Source organism: Pristis pectinata, chromosome 35 (assembly GCF_009764475.1).
Source record: "Pristis pectinata isolate sPriPec2 chromosome 35, sPriPec2.1.pri, whole genome shotgun sequence".
NCBI lineage: Eukaryota > Metazoa > Chordata > Chondrichthyes > Rhinopristiformes > Pristidae > Pristis > Pristis pectinata.
Genome location: NC_067439.1, coordinates 13,012,293 through 13,034,326, shown reverse-complemented (window position 1 = coordinate 13,034,326; position 22,034 = coordinate 13,012,293). Strand labels below are relative to the sequence as shown.

Sequence of the window (22,034 nt, the reverse complement as noted above, 5' to 3'; positions counted from 1 at the left end):
GGTAGCTCAGTTGGAGGTGATGTTGTGGAGCTGCCCTGGTTGATGGCATTGATGATGCCTTTGCCAAGCTCACTACTTCTTCCAAGTGATGTTCGACTGAGGGAACGTAACTGGCAGTGAACAGCGTTATGTTTTCCTGTCCATGTTTGATCTTGAAATCCATTTGCCAATGACACAGCCATTCTCCATGTGCACCAGTGATTCTCTGTATCTACTCCTGCTACATCTTGGCATTAGCTGCATCTTCCAATCTGGTGGTGGAAGGATATTTTGAAATTGTACTTTTGATTCTGGAGTTAAGATTGTTTTATCTAAATAGTGGTCCAAGCACTGACGTCCATAAAACACTATTTCCTACTTTTACCCAGTATGAGTACGCAAAACTCTGATAATCTGGCATGCTTTGAAATTTGGTGGTTCCAGAGTGACAGATTTTCAGGACTATCAGATGTTATTCTGAACTAATATCCCAACACATTTTCATCATTTTTTTAAAAAGAGATTATACATGGTATAATAAATTTTCCATCAAACTTAGTGAGGCAAAAGGGAGTGTGAGGAACAGCATCAGGTGATCTTAAAGAGCATGTGGAAAATGGGCCCCCGTTGAGTTTAAAAGGAAAGTGGGAAAGGTGTTGGTGAACTTAAAAGGAGCAAGGAAAACAGAATATTGCCAGGATTTGAGTGACTGAGTTATAGGGAGAGGTTAGACATTCTGGGCCTTAACTGCTTGGAGGATAGGAGACTGAGGGATGATCTCAGAGGTATACAAAACCATGAGGGGCATAGACAGGGTGAGTGGTCTTCTTTTTCAGGGTTGGGGAATCCAAAACTAGAGGACATAGTTTCAAGGTTAGAAGTGAAAGGTTTAATAAGAACCTGAGGGGTGACTTTTTTTATTTTAAACACTGCAGGTGGTAGATATATGGAATCAGTGGCTGAGGCAGGTACCTTAGATACATTGAGGAAGTATGTGGACAGGTACATGGGATGACAAGAGTTTGGAGGGATATGGACCAAGTGCCAGGAAATGGAATTAGTTGAATATACACATTGGTTGGCATGGACTCATATGGGCTGAAGGGCCTTTTTCTGTGCTGTACAATTCTATCACTATATAACCACATGAGCTAGGCCATAGTGTCACGAACCAGCAACAAAAGAAACACATCGAGTCATGTATGTGTTAAAAACTATTTTATTAATAACTACTTCTGATAATAAGGAAAATAAAAGTAAAAATGTTAGAATGTTAGAAGTAAAAAATGTTAGATCTTGAACATTAACCCCAAAAACTAAACTCGTAGTGTGTGTGTGGCAAATTCCCAAACTCCAAGCCCTGGAGTGGTTCTTAAAGTTCAGTTCAGCAAGCCGTAAGGTGAAACGTGAGCGAAGGCTTCTGTAAAACCACCATTGACTGAAGACAAGACGTAGAGAGAAAATAGAGAGTAATTACGAAATCCAAATGTTCCACGATGGAACCCACACGACACCTCAGCTTCTACTCAGCAGTGCCTACTCCACCGCTTTGTTCCAAAGCATCTGCCACCACGAAAGGCACTGGAATAGTGGTCGTCCACACAAATACCTGTTTCCTTCTACAGGTCAACAACAAAGTGAACTGCACTGGATTATTCCAAAAATCCATATGTGGATTGTAGTGACAGACACAGTTACTGTTTTTCATCCATCAATAGAGACTAGCAGGCAGTGTCTCTCTCTCTCTCTCTCCCCCTCTCCTTCTGACTGACTCCGACTGTCTGCTCCAAAAACGTCATTACGTCCTTAGCTTCTGTTGTCGTCATCACACCACACACACACGCACTGCTATGCTCTATCTTAAAGGGACATTCACCAATAGCAACCTAGTCTGTAACAATAGTCATAGAGTCAGTGTCATACAGCGCGGAAACAGGCCCTTCAGCCCAACTGGTCCATGCCGACCAAGATGTCCCACCTAAGCTAGTCCCATTTGCCAGCATTTGGCCCATAACCTTCTAAACCTTTCCAATCCACGTACCTGTTGAACAGCCTTTAAAATGTTGTTACTGTACCTGCCTCAACCACTTCCTCTGGCAGCTGATTCCACATAGATACCACCCTATGTGTAAAAAAAAAGTTACCCCTCATGTTCCTCTTAAATCTCTCCCCTCTCAGCTTAAACCTATGCCCTCTAGTTCTTGATACCCCAACTCTGGGAAAAAGACTATGTGTGCATTCACCCTATCTATGCTCCACCTCTATAAGATCACCTCTCAGTCTCCTACACTGTAAGGAATAAAGTTCTAGCCTGTCCAACCTCTCCCTATGACTACTGAAGCAAGGGATTTCCAAAAAACTGGATGTCAAATTATCAGAGTTTTTAACTATATTCACACTGACTCCTACTCTTGGTGTTCAGTAGTTCAGTTCACGTAAAGAGTTCAAAAATATGTTTGAGAAGTGGTGAGGGATACGAGCAAATCTTTGCCCCTGAGAGGATAACATATCACTGTTCTAACCAGCAAGAGATTCTGCAGATGCTGGAATCTGGAGCAACACACACAAGATGCTGGAGGAACTCAGCAGGTCGGGGAGCATTGATGGAGGGAAGTAAACAGTCGACGTTTCGACCCTTCAGGACTTTGATGCATTAATTCTGCTTCTCTTTCCACACATGCTGCCTGACCTGCTGAGTGTTTCCAGCGTTTTCCGTTTCATATTTCCAGAACATGTAACCTTCTTTTTAAAAAAAAACTATTATATGGCCTCCTGTAAAGTAATTGAAAGTAGACGTTTTAAATAGTTCTCCTATTCATTAGCATGTTGACCAAAACTTACTTAGCAGCAGGAAACAGGCGGTGCGTTAGGACCCAGTGGTTATGCGTGGATTGTTAATGGGTGGGGACAGGGTAGGGGACTGACAGCTTTTAGGCAAAATCCGGTCGCAGAACTGCGCCATTTGCATTCAGCTGGTTGTTTAGTTGGTGAGAACGTTTTGGCTGCTTTTTGTTAATAAAATAGTGTTTCACTCAGTGCTGGTTATCGGTGGAGGGGACTTGTTTCGGAACGCTGAGGAACATTGTATCCGGTAGTGGAGACACTGTATCCAGCAGCTTGGGCTGAAATCGACGCGGATCCGGGCTGGCGTTCCACCGAAACTAACCTCGTCTCTCTGTCTCTTGTGTCTCTGTGTCTTGCAGCTGCCCTTCCCAGTCGCTTCTCTCTCCAACTTCACCATGTTCAATTTTCTGCGCGGCGCCGCTGGCTCTGGCCTGGCCAACCAACTCCTGCAAGGCCTGTCCGGCGTAATTGGGTGAGTTATATCCCGGAACCCCCACGCCTTGGGATTTGGTTTAAATACGGAACAACTCTCCGCATTGTTCTGAATCTTTTTAATTATAAGGAGGGTGGGGGGAGAGAGACGGAAGGACAGCAAGGACCATTTGGCCCATTGTGGCTATACTCGCACCAAAGAGCCCAACCCAACCTATTCTCACTGTCCAGTATTTGTCTGTCACTCTGCGGGTCATTATGTGTAATGCATTCCGGCTGTCATTTTTATTTTTTAAAAAATGCTAAATTAAATCCATAATCAGAAAATTTGCAATGATTGACTTCGCAGGAATGCGCTTTAATGTGCGGTATCGCCTGCGGGTTCTGTCATTTACTGGATCCGCATTTCATTCGGTTTCTGCTCATTGGACAGCGGGCGTAGTTCGCCGACTCTGTATCGCGGGGTTGCGCAAAGTCCTTGTTAAACCGGTTATTAGATTTGCGCAGAACTCCTTCTGGCCCATTAGTGGCTACCAAACCAAGTTTCCAAGGGCAACGTCAATTGGACACGGGTTCCATTCTGGAATAATGAGGTTTAAAGTCGACCAGTGTTTTTTTTTCTTGTCGGCCTACTTTATCCATTAGAGTCAGCAAACACTTGGCCCCACCCTGTTGGCAAGTATCTATCAATTCTGAGACTAGCCACTCCCCGTGGCTCTAGCCCTTGATAGTAAAGGCCTTTTTCATCATCACTGTAGCTGAATTGATTTATTATTGTCACATGTACTGAGATAGAGTGAAAAGCTGTATTTTGCATGCCATCCAGACAGATCATTCCATACACTTAAGGTAGTAGCACAAGGACAAACTATAACAGAATGTAGAATATAGTGTTGCAGTCATAGAGAAAGTGCAGTGCAGGTAAGCAAGGATTGTGACAAGGTCGACTGAGAGATCAAGAGTTCACCTTTTATTGTATAAGAGGTGCATGTTAACTGTGTCCTCCATGGACATTGCATTTCTCTTTCATTTATATGTGGTGAACCTGCTCACTGTGTTGGGGAGGGGGTACTACTGAGGTTTCTTTGCTTGGATGAAGGGTGATAGGGGGAGGAAGACCCCCCCCCCCCCTGGTTTTTGTGACTGGTGAGTTGAATCATGGTGTGAGGTGCCTTGTGCGCAAACTTCTGTGGATGGGATTTTCTGTCAAACCATTTGCCGATCTGAAGTGAAAGGTGTGCCTTGGGCTGATGAAGCATGTCATTGGCTCACTTGTCGTGTGGTGCACAGCAACCTCCCACACATGGCAAGGAAAACTCATCGCTGGTTTGCTTGATGTTTAATAGTTTTTTTTTCAATGATATGGCGAAGGAAGGCTTTGGTAAAGTGCCACAGAACAGGCTTGTCACCAGGACCAAAGGCTGTGGTGTAAGAGGGATGGCGACAGTTAGAAAACTCCCCAAGTAGCAGATTAGTGTAGTAGTGAGAGGTTCCTCGACTAGATAGAAGTGTGCAGTGGAGATCTCCAGGGGTCTGTATGATGGTTACTGCATTTCCTAATGTATTGGTTTATTATCCTCACTTGCACTGAGGTACAGTGGAAAACTTGTCTTGCATACCGATCGTACAGATCAGTTCATTACACAGTGCAGTTACATTGAGTTAGTACAGAGTGCATTGATGTAGTACAGGTAAAAACAATAACAGTACAGAGTAAAATGTCACAGCTACAGAGAAAGTGCAGTGCAATAAGGTGCAAGGTCACAAGGTAGATTGTGAGGTCAGACTCCAGCTCATCGCATAAGGGAACCGTTCAATAGTCTTATCACAGTGGGGTAGAAGCTGTTCTTAAGCCTGGTGGTATGTGCCCTCAGGCTGGCTGTACAGGGCACAGTGTGCAGGTGACACCCATTTGAAGGTGTCTTGAACTGTGAAGAAGATAGGAATAAACTTCACGGAGATATAGATGGGCAGATAAGTGGCAGCTGAGCTTTTATTGTTGAGAAATGAGCTGCCAGGTATTGATGGGAAGGTGCAATATGGAAGGATCTGAGCAGAGAACTGGAGGCACAAGAGATCGTGCAGATGCTGGGAATCTGGAGCAACACACAAAACGCTGGAGGAACTCAGCAGGTCAGGCAGCATCTATGGAGGGAAATAAGCAGTTGATGTTTCAGGCTGAGACCCTTCATCAAGACTGGAAAGGAAGAGGGCAGAAGCCAGAATAAAAAGAGGGGGAGGAACATAAGCTGGCAGGTGATGGGTGACTCCAGGTGGGGGGGGGGGGGGGGGGGGGGAGGTTGATGAGAGGTGGAAGAGACAAAGTGCTGGAGAAGAAGGAATCCGATAGGAGAGGACAGTAGACCATGGAATAAAAGGAAGGAGGTGGGGAGCCAGATGGAGGTGACAGGCAGATTGTGAGGGCAGGGGAGGGAAAGAGGTGGGGTGAGGGGGCCACGGGAATGAGGGAAAACAGGGGAGGGGTTACTGGAAGTTAGAGAAATCGATGTTGATGCTGTCAGGTTGGAGACCTACAGTTTATTGAAAGTGGCAGGGCAGGTGAGAAAGTGGTCAAAAGGTATATTGGACCCTGGACTTCAGGGAAGCAGGGCACAAGAGCAGAGTGGTCACAACAAACCTTCACGGAGCACCGGTTCAGCCACAGTTGTCCCATTCTGGTTAGCACTTGGAATCTAAAGGCTTTGGAGAGGGTGCAGAAGAAAATGAATCCTGCCGTAAGGGACTTCTGTGGATGGACTGGAGAAACTGAGTACCTTTTTGAACAGAGGGTGATCTGATGGGGGTATTTAAAATTACATCTATCCGCGTCCTTTAAGTATTCCCATTGGTGGAAGGGTCATTTACCAGAAAATATGGAATGAAGATGGTTGGCAAAAGAATCAAGGGCTGTGCAAATCTTTTTGTAGTTGGTGGTTGAAGTCAGGATGCTACCGGGGAGCAGTGGAAATGGGTTCAATTGTGGTGTTCAGAAGGGAGCCGGACAAGCTAATGCAAGGGTGGCACAGTGGTGCACGTCAGAGACCCGGGTTCAATCCTGACCTCTGCTGCTGTCTGTGTGGAGTTTGCACGTTCTCCCTGTGACTGTGTGAGTTTTCTCCCATGTGCCAAAGATGTGGGTTGGTAGTTTAATTGGCCACTGTAAATTACACTAAGTGTGTGGAGGTGAGTGTTAGAAACTGAGGGAGTTGATGAGAATGTGGGGAGAATTTTTTTTTTTAAAAAAAAAGGATTCTCATGTATTATTAGTGTAAATGGGTGTTTGATGGGTGTGGACTTGAAGGGCTTGTTTATGTCTCTGACTGTATGAAAGTAATTGGAAGACTGTGGGAAGAGAGTGGAATTGACTGGGTTGCTCTTGCATTGAGTCTGTATGGACTTGCTGGGCTGAATGGCCTCCCCATGCTGTAACCATTGTGTCCGAGTTGAGAGGAGAAACCTGCTCATGAGTTAAGTGCTCCTTCACATCCTGCACTGGGTGTTGGCTACATTCAGTGTAATGTGGTGCTCAGTGTCAACTCTGTAATCTGACGTGGATCATTCCTGTACTTCAGTAATTGGATGACATCCTCCAGAGGTGATTGGACCATCCCAGGGACTCAGTAAAGGGGGGTGGGGTGCTGTTGGTTGTGGCTCAGTGGATAACTCTCCTGCTTCTGAGAGGTCATTGGTTCAACACTTTGGGGGAGTTGAGCTGGACCTCAGTGAAGTGCTGAGAGAGTGGTGTGTTGTCACTTGGACAATAAATTAAACCAAGACTCTTAAAGTGTTTAAAACGGGGGTGGGGGGGAGGAACTGGCACTATTACCATTGCCTGATCAATAGTGATCTCTCAATCCAAGATTCTTCATCCTAAAGCAAATACTGTGGATCTCGAAGGTTTTCGCCTTCCTGTTGGTGGAATCTGCTGTATGCAAAGTAGTTGCATTTCCAATATCACAACAATGGCTACACTGTTTTGCTGTAAACAGTTGTCACAGACTTGCCTCCTCCTGTAAGTTCGGGTCTATTTTCTAAGTAGCCTGTTCAGTGCGTGGCCTCGCTGGGAGGGCACTGATCCCTTCAGATTAGGGAGCTCTTGGGTCCGTGAGGTGATTTCTTCTTGGGTACAGTAGGAATGAGAGATTGATGTTGAGGGCAAAGTTCAGTTATGGTTTCTGTTTGTCACCAATCCCTGATTTCAATGGGAATACACTTCGGATATTGGGATATGACAACAGTTGGCTGCTTCAGCAAGTCACCAGATAAGTGGTAGCTATTTGGATGGATCCTGACAGGGTGGTGTTGACTTGCGTGTGAGGCTCTGGGATTGTCAGGAACATCACCTTTAGCACCTCTTGCTCAGGGAATCCTGAAACTCTTGTTTCTCCAAAATACAAGGATGTGCACGCTGATTAATAACCCATTCGCTGATGTATCATGTGGAATCCCAGTAGAAGTGACTTTGATATTCCTCTAATCGCATTTGTGGTGTTAGCCCTTCCCTCGCCTTAGTTGCGCCACACCTTTTGAAGAACGGGCCCTGACAGCATTGTCATGTGGGGTTTAGTGCAGCATTTGTGAATCTTCTCATCCAGCTTTATAATGCTGGGAGCTTTATCCTGCTCTCTACAAGTGGTTAGCCAACTTTCTTGCATCCAGGGTTGACCTCATCTCCAACGTGTAGCAGTTCCTTCTGTTCTGCATCAGAGCATCTGCTCAGATGGCACGTTAAAGCCTCGCGTGGTTTGAGTCGCATTTGGTGAGAGGGTCTAACAGTGATCCGTGACTGACTCCTGATGCAGGGTTCCGTCCTGATGCAGGGTTCCAACCTGAAACGTCAACAGTTCTTTATCCCCCTTCCTCCCCTCCCCGCCCCCAACGTATTCCAACATTTGCAGTCTTGTGTCTTCATGACTGACTCCTCATTAGTGGCTGTATAAAGTTTGAGGCTAATCATTGAGGTGTCAGGCATGGCACTGTAGTCTTTCTTATGAAGAATATGTTCTGGAGGTGAATTCAGTGCTCCAGAACAGAGGGAGAGACTGAACAATACTCCAAGATTTGTTCTTAAAACTTGCTCTATCAAGTAGATGTGGTTTGTTATTTTTTTGTCTGGTTTACACTGCAATTCTATGCAATAGTAGAGTTGAATATCAATCTCTCTGCCCTTTTACCCCGCTTCTCAGTGTTGTCTCCTGCTACCTCTTGTTGCCTCTTGCAGTGCTTTCCGTCTTGGGCAGGCAATGACCAGGAAAACTCATTGGCCTCCACCTAGCGTTGCCAACCTGATTGGCTGTATTTCCGGAGGTGTCATCTGTGGTCTCTAACCGTGCCATCCCTGCACTACCACTGTTGGTTGTCCAAAATGTCCATCTTCATGGTGCATCACCTTCTATCGCCAACTGATTAAAACCCACTGTGGGGATGCTCCAAGAATGAGTGGCAACAATTCCAAAGGGTTGGAAGTGTTCCCATTCATTCTTGAACATCCCTATAATGGGTTTTAACCAATTCCAATGGGAATTAATACTTTAATTGTCCCCATGATTATTTTCTCCCGGTTCTATTGCAGGAAATGTTTCCCAAAGACTTATTTCCTGAAGAGTTGTTAACCTTAACTGTGCTGGTGGGCTGAGCATGTCACTAAGCAAAAATACTCATTGTGGCCTCCTATACTGATGCCTATGAAATGGTGAGCCAAAGCAACTAAGATTCATATTGCACACTGTCCTTGGAATGGCTGTGTTATGGTTGTCCACCTTCTCATGGACTCTGCCAAGAAAGTGGAGGCTGTAGAAGTGGGTACAATTACAATGTTTCACAGACTTTTGGACAGTTATGTGAAAAAGAAAGGTTCAGAGATATATGGGCTTAGCATGGACGAGTTGGGCCGAAGGGCCTGTTTCCATGCTGTAAAATTCTCCCTCTGGAGAGGGATGCTGCAATCCTTGTTGAGGTTTGCCATGAGCAACTGCATACCACACAAATCTGTTCAACGGGCTACTCCCAGTGCTTTCTAAGTCAAACATCATCTACTTGGTGGCAGATCATCAAATTGGTCTGCCCGAAACTTGTTGGCCTTCTGGCATAAGGAGAAGTCAGCAAGCTAATGCACTGAAGCTTGGTGTGGTCACCACAAAGGCTTTGTCAGGAAAGACCACAGCCTAGGGTCCTTCCACCACTGGACACTGAGGGGGTGGGCCCTGTGTAACAGCCTCTCAAACATTTCACGGGTGCTTTTAAGCAGGAACTGAGTGGTATTGACACATTGTGTTATCACTTCAAGACATTCTCTCACAATCAACACAGAGAAAGATGCCATACAACATGGAAACAGGCCCTTTGGCCCAACTCGTCCATGCCAACCAAGGTGCCAACCTAAGCTAGTCCCATTTGCCTAATTTTGGCCTGTAGCTCTCTAAATCTTTCCTGTCCATGTACTTATCCTGAAGTTTTTTTTAGATGTCATTATTGTACTTGCCTCAAGTACTTTCTCTGCCAGCTCGTTCCATACACATCATCCTCTGTGTGAAGAAGTTGCCCCTCTGGTCCCTTTCTATATAAATCTTGCCCCTCTTGCCTTAAACCTGTGCCCTCTAGTTTTTGATTCCCTTTCCCTGGGGGGAGAAAGGGACTAATTATGTGTACCAATTATATTTGCAGTATATGTTGTAAATATATTTTTGGGAGTTAAGTGAAAATCTTAGTTTTAACCCATTTTGCAAATAAACCAGCAAGTGAATACAGCCTCAAATGATCAGAATATGTTGAATAAACTTTAACCACTAATGCAGTTTTCTATTGCATTTAGTAGATTAGGCTTTTTTTCTTTAAAAACCCAGTTACAAAATGTCTGACTACAGATGTTGTGTCCTATCAGTCCCTTCCTTTGGCACTGAGATTTTCCCTTTGGAAAATGCCAGGTACTTGATCTGAACTGCAGCCAAAACTTACATGTAGCATCTGGAAGCTTCAGTCAACAACACTGATTGAATTGACCTTTCTGATGCTTCCCTTTTATGATTTTTAAAAGGGGGACTGTTTCACTTTCAGCAGTGTAATAATGGTGGATTGTAGTGTTACGGAAGACTGACAGCTGACCTATAATGAGCATTGCTGTTGAGAACATTTTGTGCACTTTGCCTATTTTTTGATAACTAATACCACTAAGTCATTCTCAGTGTGGGCATCTTGCTGGTGAGGTATTGTTCTTTGTATAGTTGGGTGCACAGACTGAAAATGACAGGAATTCTTTTCAGCCTGATGGTTGAAATCGATAACTGTGCCTTGTTTAAAACTTGAGTTTTCTAGCTGGTTGCTATGTTGATGGAGCAAAATCTTGCCATTAAGCAATTGGCAGTTAAAATCATAAAGAGGTACAGCACGGAAACAGCCCCTTCGGCCCACCGAGTCTGCGCTGACCATTTACACCAATCTGACACTGATCCCATTTCATTTTATTCTTCCCACATTCCCCTTCAGATTCTGCCCCTCACCTACACACTAGGGACACTTCACAGTGGCCAGTTAACCTACTGATCTGCATGTCTTTGAGATGGGCGGGGGGGGGGGGCGGGGAGGAATCAGAGCTTCTGGGGAAAACCCACGAAGTCACAGGGAGAACGTGCAAACTCCACACAGCACTGGAGGTCAGGATTGAACCCATGTCTCTGGCAGCTCTACTAGCTGCACCACTGTGCTGCCTTAATTCTGTAGGGAGTGTGGGTTATCAATGGTTTGATGTTCAACACTTCTGCCTTCTGTATGTGCATGTTCGAATGCAGAGATCCATGATGAGTTTGGTGTGTGTGACTGCCCTCTGCTGCTGGGCTCACCACAGGGGGAGCAGAGACTGGTGGAGATGGGGCTGAGTGCACTTCACATCCACTCAGCTTCATGTCAGGAAGGGGTGATGTGAAAATAACCTGTGGTTGCCTTCCCTGTGGGAAGATGTAAAAGCTGAAGTTATTTTGCTTTTAATGTTAATTGAAGTTTTAATTTTTTAAAACAAAAGCTGGAAAAATTCAGACAGCTGTGGAACGAAAAGTCATCAGTTACCGTTTTTGGTCTCGGAATGGTTTCTGTTTCCACAGATGCTGCTTGACCTGCTGGGTTCTTCTAGCGTTTGTGGTTTAGCTTCAGATTCAGGTATCTGCAGCTTGTTTTTCAAATTTCTTAAACCTGGTCTGTAGCCTCTGACGAAGTCAAAGTCGAGTTTGTTGTCATATGCACAGGTACGGTACATGTAGGCACAGGTGCAATGAAAAACTTACGTGCAGCAGGTAGTGTCAAATACACAACATTCACAAGAAAAACACAAATTATACAAGAAAGAACACAATTAGAACAAAAAGTTCATTGCAATGCAAAGTGGTCATAGTGATGCTATACTGAGGTAGTGATTAGGGTTGTGCCAGTTGATTCAAGAACTGAATAGTTGAAGGGAACAAACTGTTCTTGAAGCTGGTGGTGTGGGACTTCAGGCTCCTGTACCTGAAGTAGCTGCGAGAAAGTGGCATGGCCTGGATCTTTAATGGATGTTGCCTTGAGGCAGCACCTCATGTATATACTACCCATGGTGGGGAGGGATGTGCCCATAACTTGTTGGACTGAGTTCACTACTCTCTGCAGCTTCTGCAGTGGTGAGGTGTTGGGATGCCCCAGACTGGATCCTCAGTGGTGTGTGGGCTTAGACCTGGCTTTGTCTCTGCCAAGTCTGGGGTTAGGAGGATGATTGGTTGACATCTATACTGGGGGGGGGCGGGGGTCCAGTCCTGCTGGGTGTTGGACAAACTGAGGGGTTTGGTCGTAAGCAGAACTTGTACACTTAGTGTCTTTTGAAGACTTGGTCAGTACACAATGTGAATCATTTGGAAGGAAGCCTGTGTGCAGCTTAGATGCTGGTTAGACTGAACCATGCATGGTGTGGGTGCAATGTTAATATGCATATTTAAAATCTATGATGCCTGGAAGTTTGTAACATTTTTCTTTCTTTCTCTTCCTCCCTCCCACCAATCATCCTACAGCCAAATGGCCACTGGCCCGGTAAGTATATCTGATCTGTCTTGCTATTTAAAACCAATTAGGATTAATACTTGGTTTAAGTTCAGAGGGTTCAAACTTGGGCTGTGCTTCAGGCTCTAACTGTAGACTGGTCTTCAGTGGTCTGGGGTGGTGGTAGGGAATATCTATTGCCTCCTGCCCTTTGACTCCTAGAAAGTGGTAATGTTGCCTGGAGCTATTGGTTTGTATTCTAATTGTTTGCCCATGAATAATAAATTGGTTTATTATTGTTGCATGTACTGAGGTACAGTGAAAAACTTTGTTTTACATGCCATCCATACAGATCATTGCATCACATCAGTACATCGAGGTAATACAAGGGAAAAGCAATAACAATGCAGAATAAAGTGTTGCAGTTACAGAAGAAGTGCAGTGCAGGCAGACAATAAGGTGCAAGGGCCATAACAGAGTAGACTGTGAGGTCAAGTCCATCTTATTGTACAATAGTTTTATAACAGCAGGATAGAAGCTGTCCTTGAGCCTGGTGGTACGTGGCTTTTGTATCTTCTGTCCGATGGCGGGGGGGGGGGGAGAAGAGAGAATGTCCAGATTAGGTGGGGCCTTTGATTATGCTGGCTGCTTTATGAGGCAGTGAGAAGTGTAGACAGTCTGTAGAGGGGAGGTTGGTTTTCATGAGGAGGAATAGTATGAGGATAACTATTGTCCATGAACCTGTCCCACCATGAGATGATAGCTTTTTAGAAGGGTTGGAATTGCTTGGTGGGGAAGATTTGTGGATTAATCAAATCAACATGCTTTAGAACTGCAGTGAATGCCTGTGATAAAGGATTGTACATAACAATGCATCAGACTGGCTCATTTCCCTTTACTGTGGAGGGAAAGGTCTCGAGGTGCCTTTTACATGAGGGGAAATCTGAAGAAGTGTGAATTCCCTGTTCAAGAAGAAAATGCACACCCCTTATTGCATTCGTATAACAGGCTATCCTGGAAAGACTCTGGGTCAAGCTAACTTTTGGTTTCCCTTTCCAGGGCCAAAGGCCTTTTATAATTGGAGAGGTGACCTGGGATTCTGAACCTTGGAGCAGAAGTATTAGTTGAAATTTGAGATCACAAATTTTGATACAACAGGCTCTGAAATTGGAGACCACTGATATTAAAGTTCTTTTCCCCATTTTTAACACGGCAGTCCGGAATCCACTACTCAAGTGGTAAGAATGGATCCTGTGGTAACCTTTTTGAAGAGGAAACTTATTGAGGAAAGCGCAGGAAGTGGATTTAAAAACACAAAATACCAGAAATACTCTCAGCAAGTTGGACAGCTTCTGTAGAAAGTTTAGTTTTCTGCAGCAGAGAAGGTGGGGGAAGAGTGGGAGGAGAAAGGAAATATCTCTGGTAGTGTGAGACCAAATAAGTGAACGTGGCAGTTGGAATCTGACGATGGTGCTTTATTTATACTATGATTTGCTAATATCAGGGTTGTGGGATGTGCCCAGCGGACCAGACCATATTAATGGAGAGAGGAATAAATTGAGCCACGGTCACAGAAGAACGATGGGCAGAAATGGCCAGTTGTGAAACAGACAGACAAAGAAAGCTTGCCTAAAGTTGGAGAATTCAATATTAAGTCTGTAAGGCTGCAGTATACCTGGACAGAAGACTAGATGCTGCTCTGATATTTAATTACCATTTTGTGTTTGATCTCTAACCATCTGAGAGGCCAGCATCTAACCATTCTATAAGGCCTGAATGCAGTACATTTTATTGGAAGAAGTGCAAGTGAATTGCAACTTCACCTTGAAAGATTGTGGGTCCTTGGATCATGGGAAGGGAAGAGGTCAAAGGGCAGGTGTTGCATCTCCTGCAGTTGCATGAGAAGGCATCATGAGATGGGCATTCGTTAGTGGAATCTTTGTTCAATGGGGTGAACCTCTTTTTAAATGGGAGGCGGTCATGCATAACTTTCAAGAATGTATCCTGTCAGAATTGGCAATGCAGGCAGCATCCGTGGAGAAAAACAGACGGTCAACATTTCGGGTCAGGACTGAAGATAGGAAAAGGGGAAGCTCAATATATTGGGGGAGAAACAGAGCAGTGATAGGTGGACAAAAGAGGGGAGGCGGGGTGGGCACAGGGTGGTGATAGGTAGATGCAGGTAAGAGACAGTGATAGGCAGGTGGGGGGAAGGAGGAGAGAGCAGATCCACCAGGGGATGGGTCAAACCTATGGAGTTGGGGAGAAGGTGTGCTTGTGGGTATTAACGGTAGATAAACGAGTTCCTTTTCCATTAACTCACTAACACAAGATTATTATCACATATTGTAATAGGACTGTCTACTGGCCTCCATGGACTTCTGCTGACCTGTTGACTCTTGCTTTGTAGGCCGAGCAGCCCCGCCATATTTCACAGGTTGAGGCCTATGAGACTGAGGAGGAAAGAAGGTTCCGGCAAATTTTCAAAAGCCTGGCTGGAGATGTAAGCATTAAGAATGCATGTTACCACTCTCTATTTATAAACTTCTCAACCATGCAGGTTTTGAAGGCTTGTCCCATGTTAACTTGCTCTGGTTATCTGGAAATAACAGATATGTGAGTATTGATATTACAAACTTGTCTGGTAATTTTTCTTTTGAGTGGCCACTGTAGAGAGTCCAGAAGACTGGAGGATGGCTAATGTTGTTCCTTTTATTCAAGAAGGTCAGCAGCGATAAGCAGTTAACTACAGGCGAGTGAACCTTGTGTCACTAGTAGAGAAGTTATTGGAGAAAATTCAAAGGGACGGGATCCACGTTCATCTGGAAAGACTGGAACTGATTTGGGAATAGTCAGCACGGCTTTGTGAGGGGGAATTCCTGTCTCATCAACTTGGTGAGGTAGCGAAGGAGGTGGGTGAAGGCAGTGTGGTAGATGTTATCTATCTGGGCCAGAGTAAAGCATTTGACATGGTCCTGCATAGTAGGCTAGTCCCAAAGATTAAAGCACTTGGAATCCAAGTTGAGCTGGCTAATTGGATCCAAAATTGGCTTGGTGTTAGAAAGCAGAGGGTAGTGGTGGAAAGATGATTTTCTGATTGGAAGACTGTGTGCTTGGTCATGTACCACAGGGATCGGTGCTAAGACCTTTGCTGTTTGTGATTATATATTGACTACTTGGATAGGCACCTGATTGTACAGAGAATGGAGGGATGTGGACACTGTAGGCAGAAGGAATTAGTTTAGTTAGGAACTTAATTACTAGTTTAATTAGTTTGGCACAACACCATGGGTCTGTCCCTTTGCTGTAGTGTTCTATTAAGCGAAAATTGATGGTGTGGATAGCGAGGTTGTCTAAGGCTGCAGCAGGAAATGGATAAATTGGGCGGAGTGTTGGTAGATGAACCTTAATCCTGACGAGTGTGGGGTGATGCATTTTGGGAAGCCCTATAGGGCTAGGACATGTACAATAAATGGTAGGGCGCTTGGGTCCAAGTCATAGTACCCAGGAAGTTGCAACATGGGTGGATGTCATGCTTGACATCTGAGGTCGGGGCATAGAATGTAAGAGTTGGGATGTTGCAACTTCACAAAACACAGGTTGGGCCACACTTGGAGTATTGTGTACAGTTCTGGTCACCACACTGTAGGAAGGATGTGATTGCGTTGGAGAGAGTGCAAATGAGCTTGACCAGAATCTTCCCTGGATTGAAGGACGTTAGTTAAAGGGAGAGATTGGATAGACTGGGATTGTTTTCCCTGGAATGAAGGAAGCTGAGGGGTGACCTGATAGAAGTGCATAAAATTGAGAGCCATAGGGTAAGATGGTCAAAATCTTTTTCCCATAGTTGGGGTATCAAAACAAGAGGACATAGATTTAAGGTGAAAGGTAGGAGTTTAATGGGGATCTGGGTGGGGGTAAGTTTTTTTTTTAACACTGTAGTTGATATCTGGAACTTGCTGCCAGAGGAGGTGGCGGAATCAGAAACAATCACTGTGTTTAAGGGACATTTAGACAGACACTTAAATAGACGAGGCATAGAAGGATACCATTTTAAGGTAGCCAAATAGAATTAGTGTAGATGGGCACAAAGGTCAGCATGGACATGATGGGCCAAAGGGCCTGTTTCTCTGCTGTATGACTCTTATGACTGAGCCATAGAGCAAGGAAGGCCAGCTTAAGTCTACATCCTGTACCAAGGTGGATGAGACCATCTGTAGAGGATTCTGTTGTTGGCCAAGGTTCTATCAAATGGGAGTGAGGTTGTGTAATGTTTGTGCTCTGGTTGAAAGGTTTGGCTATGACTGTTATGCTTCTGAATGGGTAGCACAGAGGAGCTAGTAGAGCCACTGTCACCCAGCTCCAGCAACCTGGGTTCAGTCATGACTTGTGGTCTGTGTGGAGTTTGAATGTACTCTGTGTGATCGCATAGGTTTCCCCCGGGTGCTCTGGTTTCCTCCCACGTCCAAATTGGCTACTGTAAATTGCCCTAGTGTTTGGGTGAGTGTTAGAGTGGGGTAGTTGACAGGAGACTGGGTTGCAGGAAAACTAGCTGAGCAATGGGATTGCTCTGTGAGCAGCATGGACTCAGTGGATTGAGATTGCCTCCTGCGTTTGATAAAATGTGGAAAAACTATTTTTGCAACCTCAACGAACTCCAAATCCCCAAATTTAGCCTCTTGCTAGCACTTACTCTGAAAGCTTGAGCATAGTTAATGGTCTATTGCACAAGATACCAGGCCGTGTCATATTTAGAAGTGAGATAAGACTGAGCAGTATAGACGTTTAATTGCTGAACTGATCTCCAGAAGTCTGGACAATTGATCTGGAGATGAGTGTTCAAATCCCACCATGGCAACTGGAGTATCTTAAATTCAGTAAGTAAATCTGGTATTTAAAAAAAAATTGCCATCAGTAATGGTGACTGTGTGTTCGCTGATGTCTTTCAGGGGAAGAAATACTGCCATTTTACCTAATCTGTACATATATGGCCCAGCACACTACTCCATACAGTGGGCAGTTGGGAATGTGGAACAAATGCTTGCCTGTGCGGAAATGTTGGGATCTTATGAACAAATGATAACAAGATCCTAGAGATCAGTCCAATGCTGAATTTTTTTTGTTGTTTATTATTTATTTTGAAAGGAAGGTGGAAAATCCCATCGCCTGATCCATAGAAAGGGCAGGAGAACTTGTGTGGATGAAGGCATCTGACATGTCTTCTCCCACTGCTTTTGCTGTCAGATTTGTAAAAATCCAAGCCCTGTCTAGTATCCACAGTTATTGTGTTTTTTAATCTTGTGATCAAGAGGATCAACTAGTTTAGCTTGTAGACTCCAAATAGTTTAGAAAGGGGGTTGGTAGCTCACTCCTGCAAAATCTGGGATTCTGAATACTGGTTCTCCTTCAAGGAGATCCGCCATTTGCTGCATCAGTTATCTCAATGACGGTCCGAACAGGAATGACAAATGGTAAGAATCGGATGGGAAGGTTTTTCCAGCAAATGAGACTTGTACAAATATGACAATTTTCCTTTGGCCTCTTCCCAATGAAAGAGAAACTGAGTGCTTTCATAGAGGGTGTAAAGTAACTTGTAATAAGTGGGTTTGAGTATCATGGCTAATTAATACTTTATGCACAAGATGTTACCTTTCTAAAATAAAACCATCAGTTGGGACAATGGTCTGCATTGTTTTGAAAATTAAAATTTATGCAAATTTCTACTGATCTTGATCTTTAAGCTCCTGATCACCTTTAGATATTTTTGTGGCAGTGGGGTTAGATCACCATTGAAGTTGCTGTTTGGTTGGAGGCCTGTTTTTACTGTCATTAATTCTCCTGTTCAGATGTATTAAAGCAGAGTCTAGTATAATAAAATGTAGAATCTGGAGTGTTGTGTTCACTTTGAAGCCAACGTATTGTCAAGTCAGGCATTGTGTGGTGTCTTGGGCCTGTGTACTTCTCATCACCCCTTCTCTGCTGCCCTTTCTCCCCCCTCCTCAGCCCTGCTCTGTACTGTGCTTTGTCTTTGCTTTGTGGCACTAAGCTTGCTCTTCCCGATTTACAGGGAGATCCGAGGTTGCAGAGTTCTGAATCCATTGACACAGGAGGCGAGAGGTTTGGCAGAATCTTGTCAACCCCCGTTGATTAGCTGAATGTCACCCGTTATCCACTTGGCTAATTCCTGGGATGAGAGGGTTTTCCTGTCATGAACCACTACAGAAACTGGATATATAATTTTCTGGAGTTGAGCAGACTGGTGATCTTATTAAAACTTGTAGGATCCTAAGGAGCCATGACTGGGTAGATGTTGAGATGCTTCCACTAGTAGGAGAGTCACAATCAAGGGGACATAGTTACGGGATTAGGGGGCAGGCATTTAAAACTCTGGTGCAGGGGAACTTATTCTCACAGGGGGTTGAATCTCTGGAGGGTTGTGGAGGCTAGCTCACTGGGGGTATTTAAGGCAGAGGTAGATAAATTTTTGAATCGAGGGCTATGGGAAATTGGCACAGAAGAGGAGCTGAGGCCTGGGACAGTAGCCATGATCACATTGAGTAGCAGGCTTGAGGGGCCGAGTAGCCTACTCCTGCTCCTGTTTTCTTGTATATTGGGGAAGTGAAGGGAAAATGAATGAATCTTGTAACATTCAGGCTAAAATTGGGGAATTTGAGGGGAGGTGGCTGAGTGTTGCTGTGGAGTTTTTTTGATGCTGTGTGTATGAGTCACCAGACCCACCCTTAGCTGGCTTTTGACCAAATCTTTAATGAGCAGCTACTGAAGACAGTCAATGGAAAAACCTGCCTTGGGTGGCCTCTCCCTCCCTGAGAGCAAACATATCTCCCTGCTGTGAATGCCTTTTGGGAACAATAGACAGAACAATTGTGGGTGGCACTGTGGCGCTGCTAGAACCGCTCTCTCAGGTTTCAATCCTAACCTCTTGTGCTGCCTGTGGAGTTTGCATGTTCTCCCTTTGACTGCATGAGTTTCCTCTGGGTGCTCGGGTTTCGTCCCACATCTCAAAGATGTGTGGGTCAGCAGGTTAATTGGCCGCTGTAAATAGTGTCGGTGAGTGCTAGAATCTGGGGGGGGGGGGGGATTCGTTGGGAATGTGGGGAGAATAAAATGGAACTAATGTAGGTTTAAAAGGGACCTGAGGGGCAAGTTTTTCCACACAGAGGGTGGTGCGTGGATGGAATGAGCTGACAGGAAGTGGTTGAGGCAGGTACAACAACACTTAAAACTCATTTGGATAAGTACATGGATAGAAGGGGTTTAGAGTGATGTGGGCCAAACGCAGGCAAGTGGGACTAGCTTAATGGGCACTATGGTTAGCATGGTTGAGTTGGGCTGAAGGGCCTGTTTCCCTGTTGTATTACTCTATATGGGTGCTCAAATGGTTGGCACAGTGGTCCAAAGGGCCTGTTTGTGTTGTGTAACTAAACAACTCTACACTACATGATTTTATGGTAGACATCTGGGGAAGGTGTGTAATCCACTGCCTCCCCACAGCAGTGAGTTCATAAGAAATAGAAGCAGCTACAGGCCATTCGGCACCTTAAACCTGCTGCTGTGCCACTTGATGTCATGTGGCTCTTTTACCTCAGTGCCAATTTCCTGCACTAAACCTGTCTCCTGTTCTCTACATATCTAAAACCTAGTGATCTGTCTTTTGAATATTCTCAGCAACTGAACCTCCACAACGTTCTGGGTGGGGAAAAAATCTCTTCTCATCTTTTGGAGGAGAAATCCTGCTGTCCTTAATGGCTGGCCCCCTTATTTTGACACTGTGAACCCATAGTTCTAGATAGCCAAGCCAGCGGAAACCTCCCAGAAAGTACCACGTCAAATCCTGTAAGGATTTTGTTTTTTCAATGACATCACCTCTTATTCTTAATTGGAGTGTACAGACCTAGTCTGCTTAAACTCCTCAACCAGCAGCCCACCTTCATCTCCAGAATCCATCTGATGAGCCTTTACCGCACTCTCTCAGTCACAAATCTCTCATTCCTTGGGTAAGCAATGCTCCAGATCTGGTCGTGCAAGGCTACTATACATTTGGAATTGGAGATCTCTCCTCTGTCCTTGTCCCCTTGCAATAGAACCCAACCCAACAGCCTTCCTAATTTCCAACTGTGCCTGCTGTTAGTTTTTTGTGATGCATGCAAAGACGTCCTTGGAACATCAGTAGCACCTTTCAACATTTTGCCATTTTAGAAAACACTTCACCTCTTCATAGCAAAGTGGATGACTTCGTAATGGGGGAGACTGGAACTGAGAGTCACTAAGTGTGCAGCTAAGTAGAGTCCCACATTGTAAGGTGGCACCTGAAATCGAGTAATTCCTGAAATGTGTACACCATGTGATGTACCATACAGGCTATCAAGGGAAAAACAAGGGTCAAAAGTTCCTTGTGACTGACAAGATTCAGAAATAGAAGTTGTCTGCCACCATCCTTTAATATAGGAAAACCCAGAAAAATTAGTCTGATCTGCTTTTCCAGTTGAATGGTGATTTCAGATGGCAGGGAGGGGAAGATGGACTTTGGTTTCCTTGGTAACTGGTGTCTGAATACTCCCTTGGAATTGATGCCAAACATTGCAAACTTTTTGTTTGTTCTTTGCAGGACATGGAAGTTAGTCCAACAGAACTGATGAATATTCTCAACAAAATTGTGCAGAGGCGTAAGTAGTAGTATTTTTTTATGGCCTTGAATCTACGTGGCTATGATATTGTACAAAATTGTTTTTAAGTGTTGTTATGACTCAGTTGATAGTCCCTCAAATTTCAAATGCTGGAATTTGGACATAGAATCTTGGCTGCTAACCTCACAGTTCTGAGGGAGTGTTGCAGTGACAGATGAGTTTATTTACATATTTAAATTTGTGAATTCCCAGTTGGATTTCTGTTCAATGCAAGTTCTTCTCTTAACTCTACCTCTCTGTTATTCCACTATTGTTAGCTTTTGTTTTGCACTACAATCTTTGTACCATTCTGCTGTTTTGGACTTGTTACTGTTCACTCTCAGCTTCATGCGAACAAAGAGTTTCAATGCACCCTGGTGTATATGACAATCTAATCTAGCACCAGTTGGTCACCGCTTGTGGCTGGATTTGAATTTTCTTTGTTAGCGGCAGTATTTGTCCAGAGTGACAACATTTAATATGTGAAAGTTTGTTAGAAAATTGACCATGGGGAAACCTTGGCTAAATAATTCATGGACAGACTCTTATCCTCATTTCAGTTGGAGCATTGCAAAAGGTATTGGTGATCAAAGGGTTAATCCATATAAACTAGGAAGATTTGAGGCTATGGAGAATGTGATACTTTAGTACTTTTTGGTACTTTAGTATGTTGCTTGAGTCTCTAATCTTCACCTCCCAGGGTTAGTCTTTGATTTATTCTTGGGGCAGATTGGGTGCATGCTCATTTACGAGGGAAATAAACCTGATGCATACTGATATACACACTGTCTCCCAGCTGAGCTATAGCCAACCCGAACACATGGTTGAGACTGAACCAGATTTGGGGTTTTGCTTTTTGTTTAAATTGATTTATTTGTAATAAAATGCACTTGTGCTGAACACTTTTATTGTTATTTTCTGAAATAAAAATGTACCGTCTTTGTTCCCCACTTTAAGAGAATACAGTTCATTGGCCCACAGAATAACTTCAAACATTGATCTAAAAATGTTGTCCTGGGTTCATTATCTAAATAAGAACTTGTAAAACTGTTTAGTTATCTTTTTGGACTGGGCGTGACCACTGACTTTCATAGTTTTAGT

The 22,034-nt window shown here is 44.3% G+C and overlaps 1 protein-coding gene across 1 annotated transcript in view; it reads left to right on the top strand.

The window, feature by feature from the left end:
* Positions 1–2,845: 2,845 nt before the first annotated feature.
* The window catches only part of capns1b (calpain, small subunit 1 b), a 35,395-nt gene continuing 16,206 nt past the window's right edge, over positions 2,846–22,034 (top strand). The window contains exons 1-5 of the mRNA XM_052044200.1: positions 2,846–2,966; positions 3,183–3,295; positions 12,282–12,300; positions 14,660–14,752; positions 20,876–20,933. Of these exons, the coding sequence (XP_051900160.1) occupies positions 3,219–3,295; positions 12,282–12,300; positions 14,660–14,752; positions 20,876–20,933 (247 nt within the window). The 5' untranslated portion in view covers positions 2,846–2,966; positions 3,183–3,218. The remainder of the gene's footprint in view (positions 2,967–3,182; positions 3,296–12,281; positions 12,301–14,659; positions 14,753–20,875; positions 20,934–22,034) is intronic.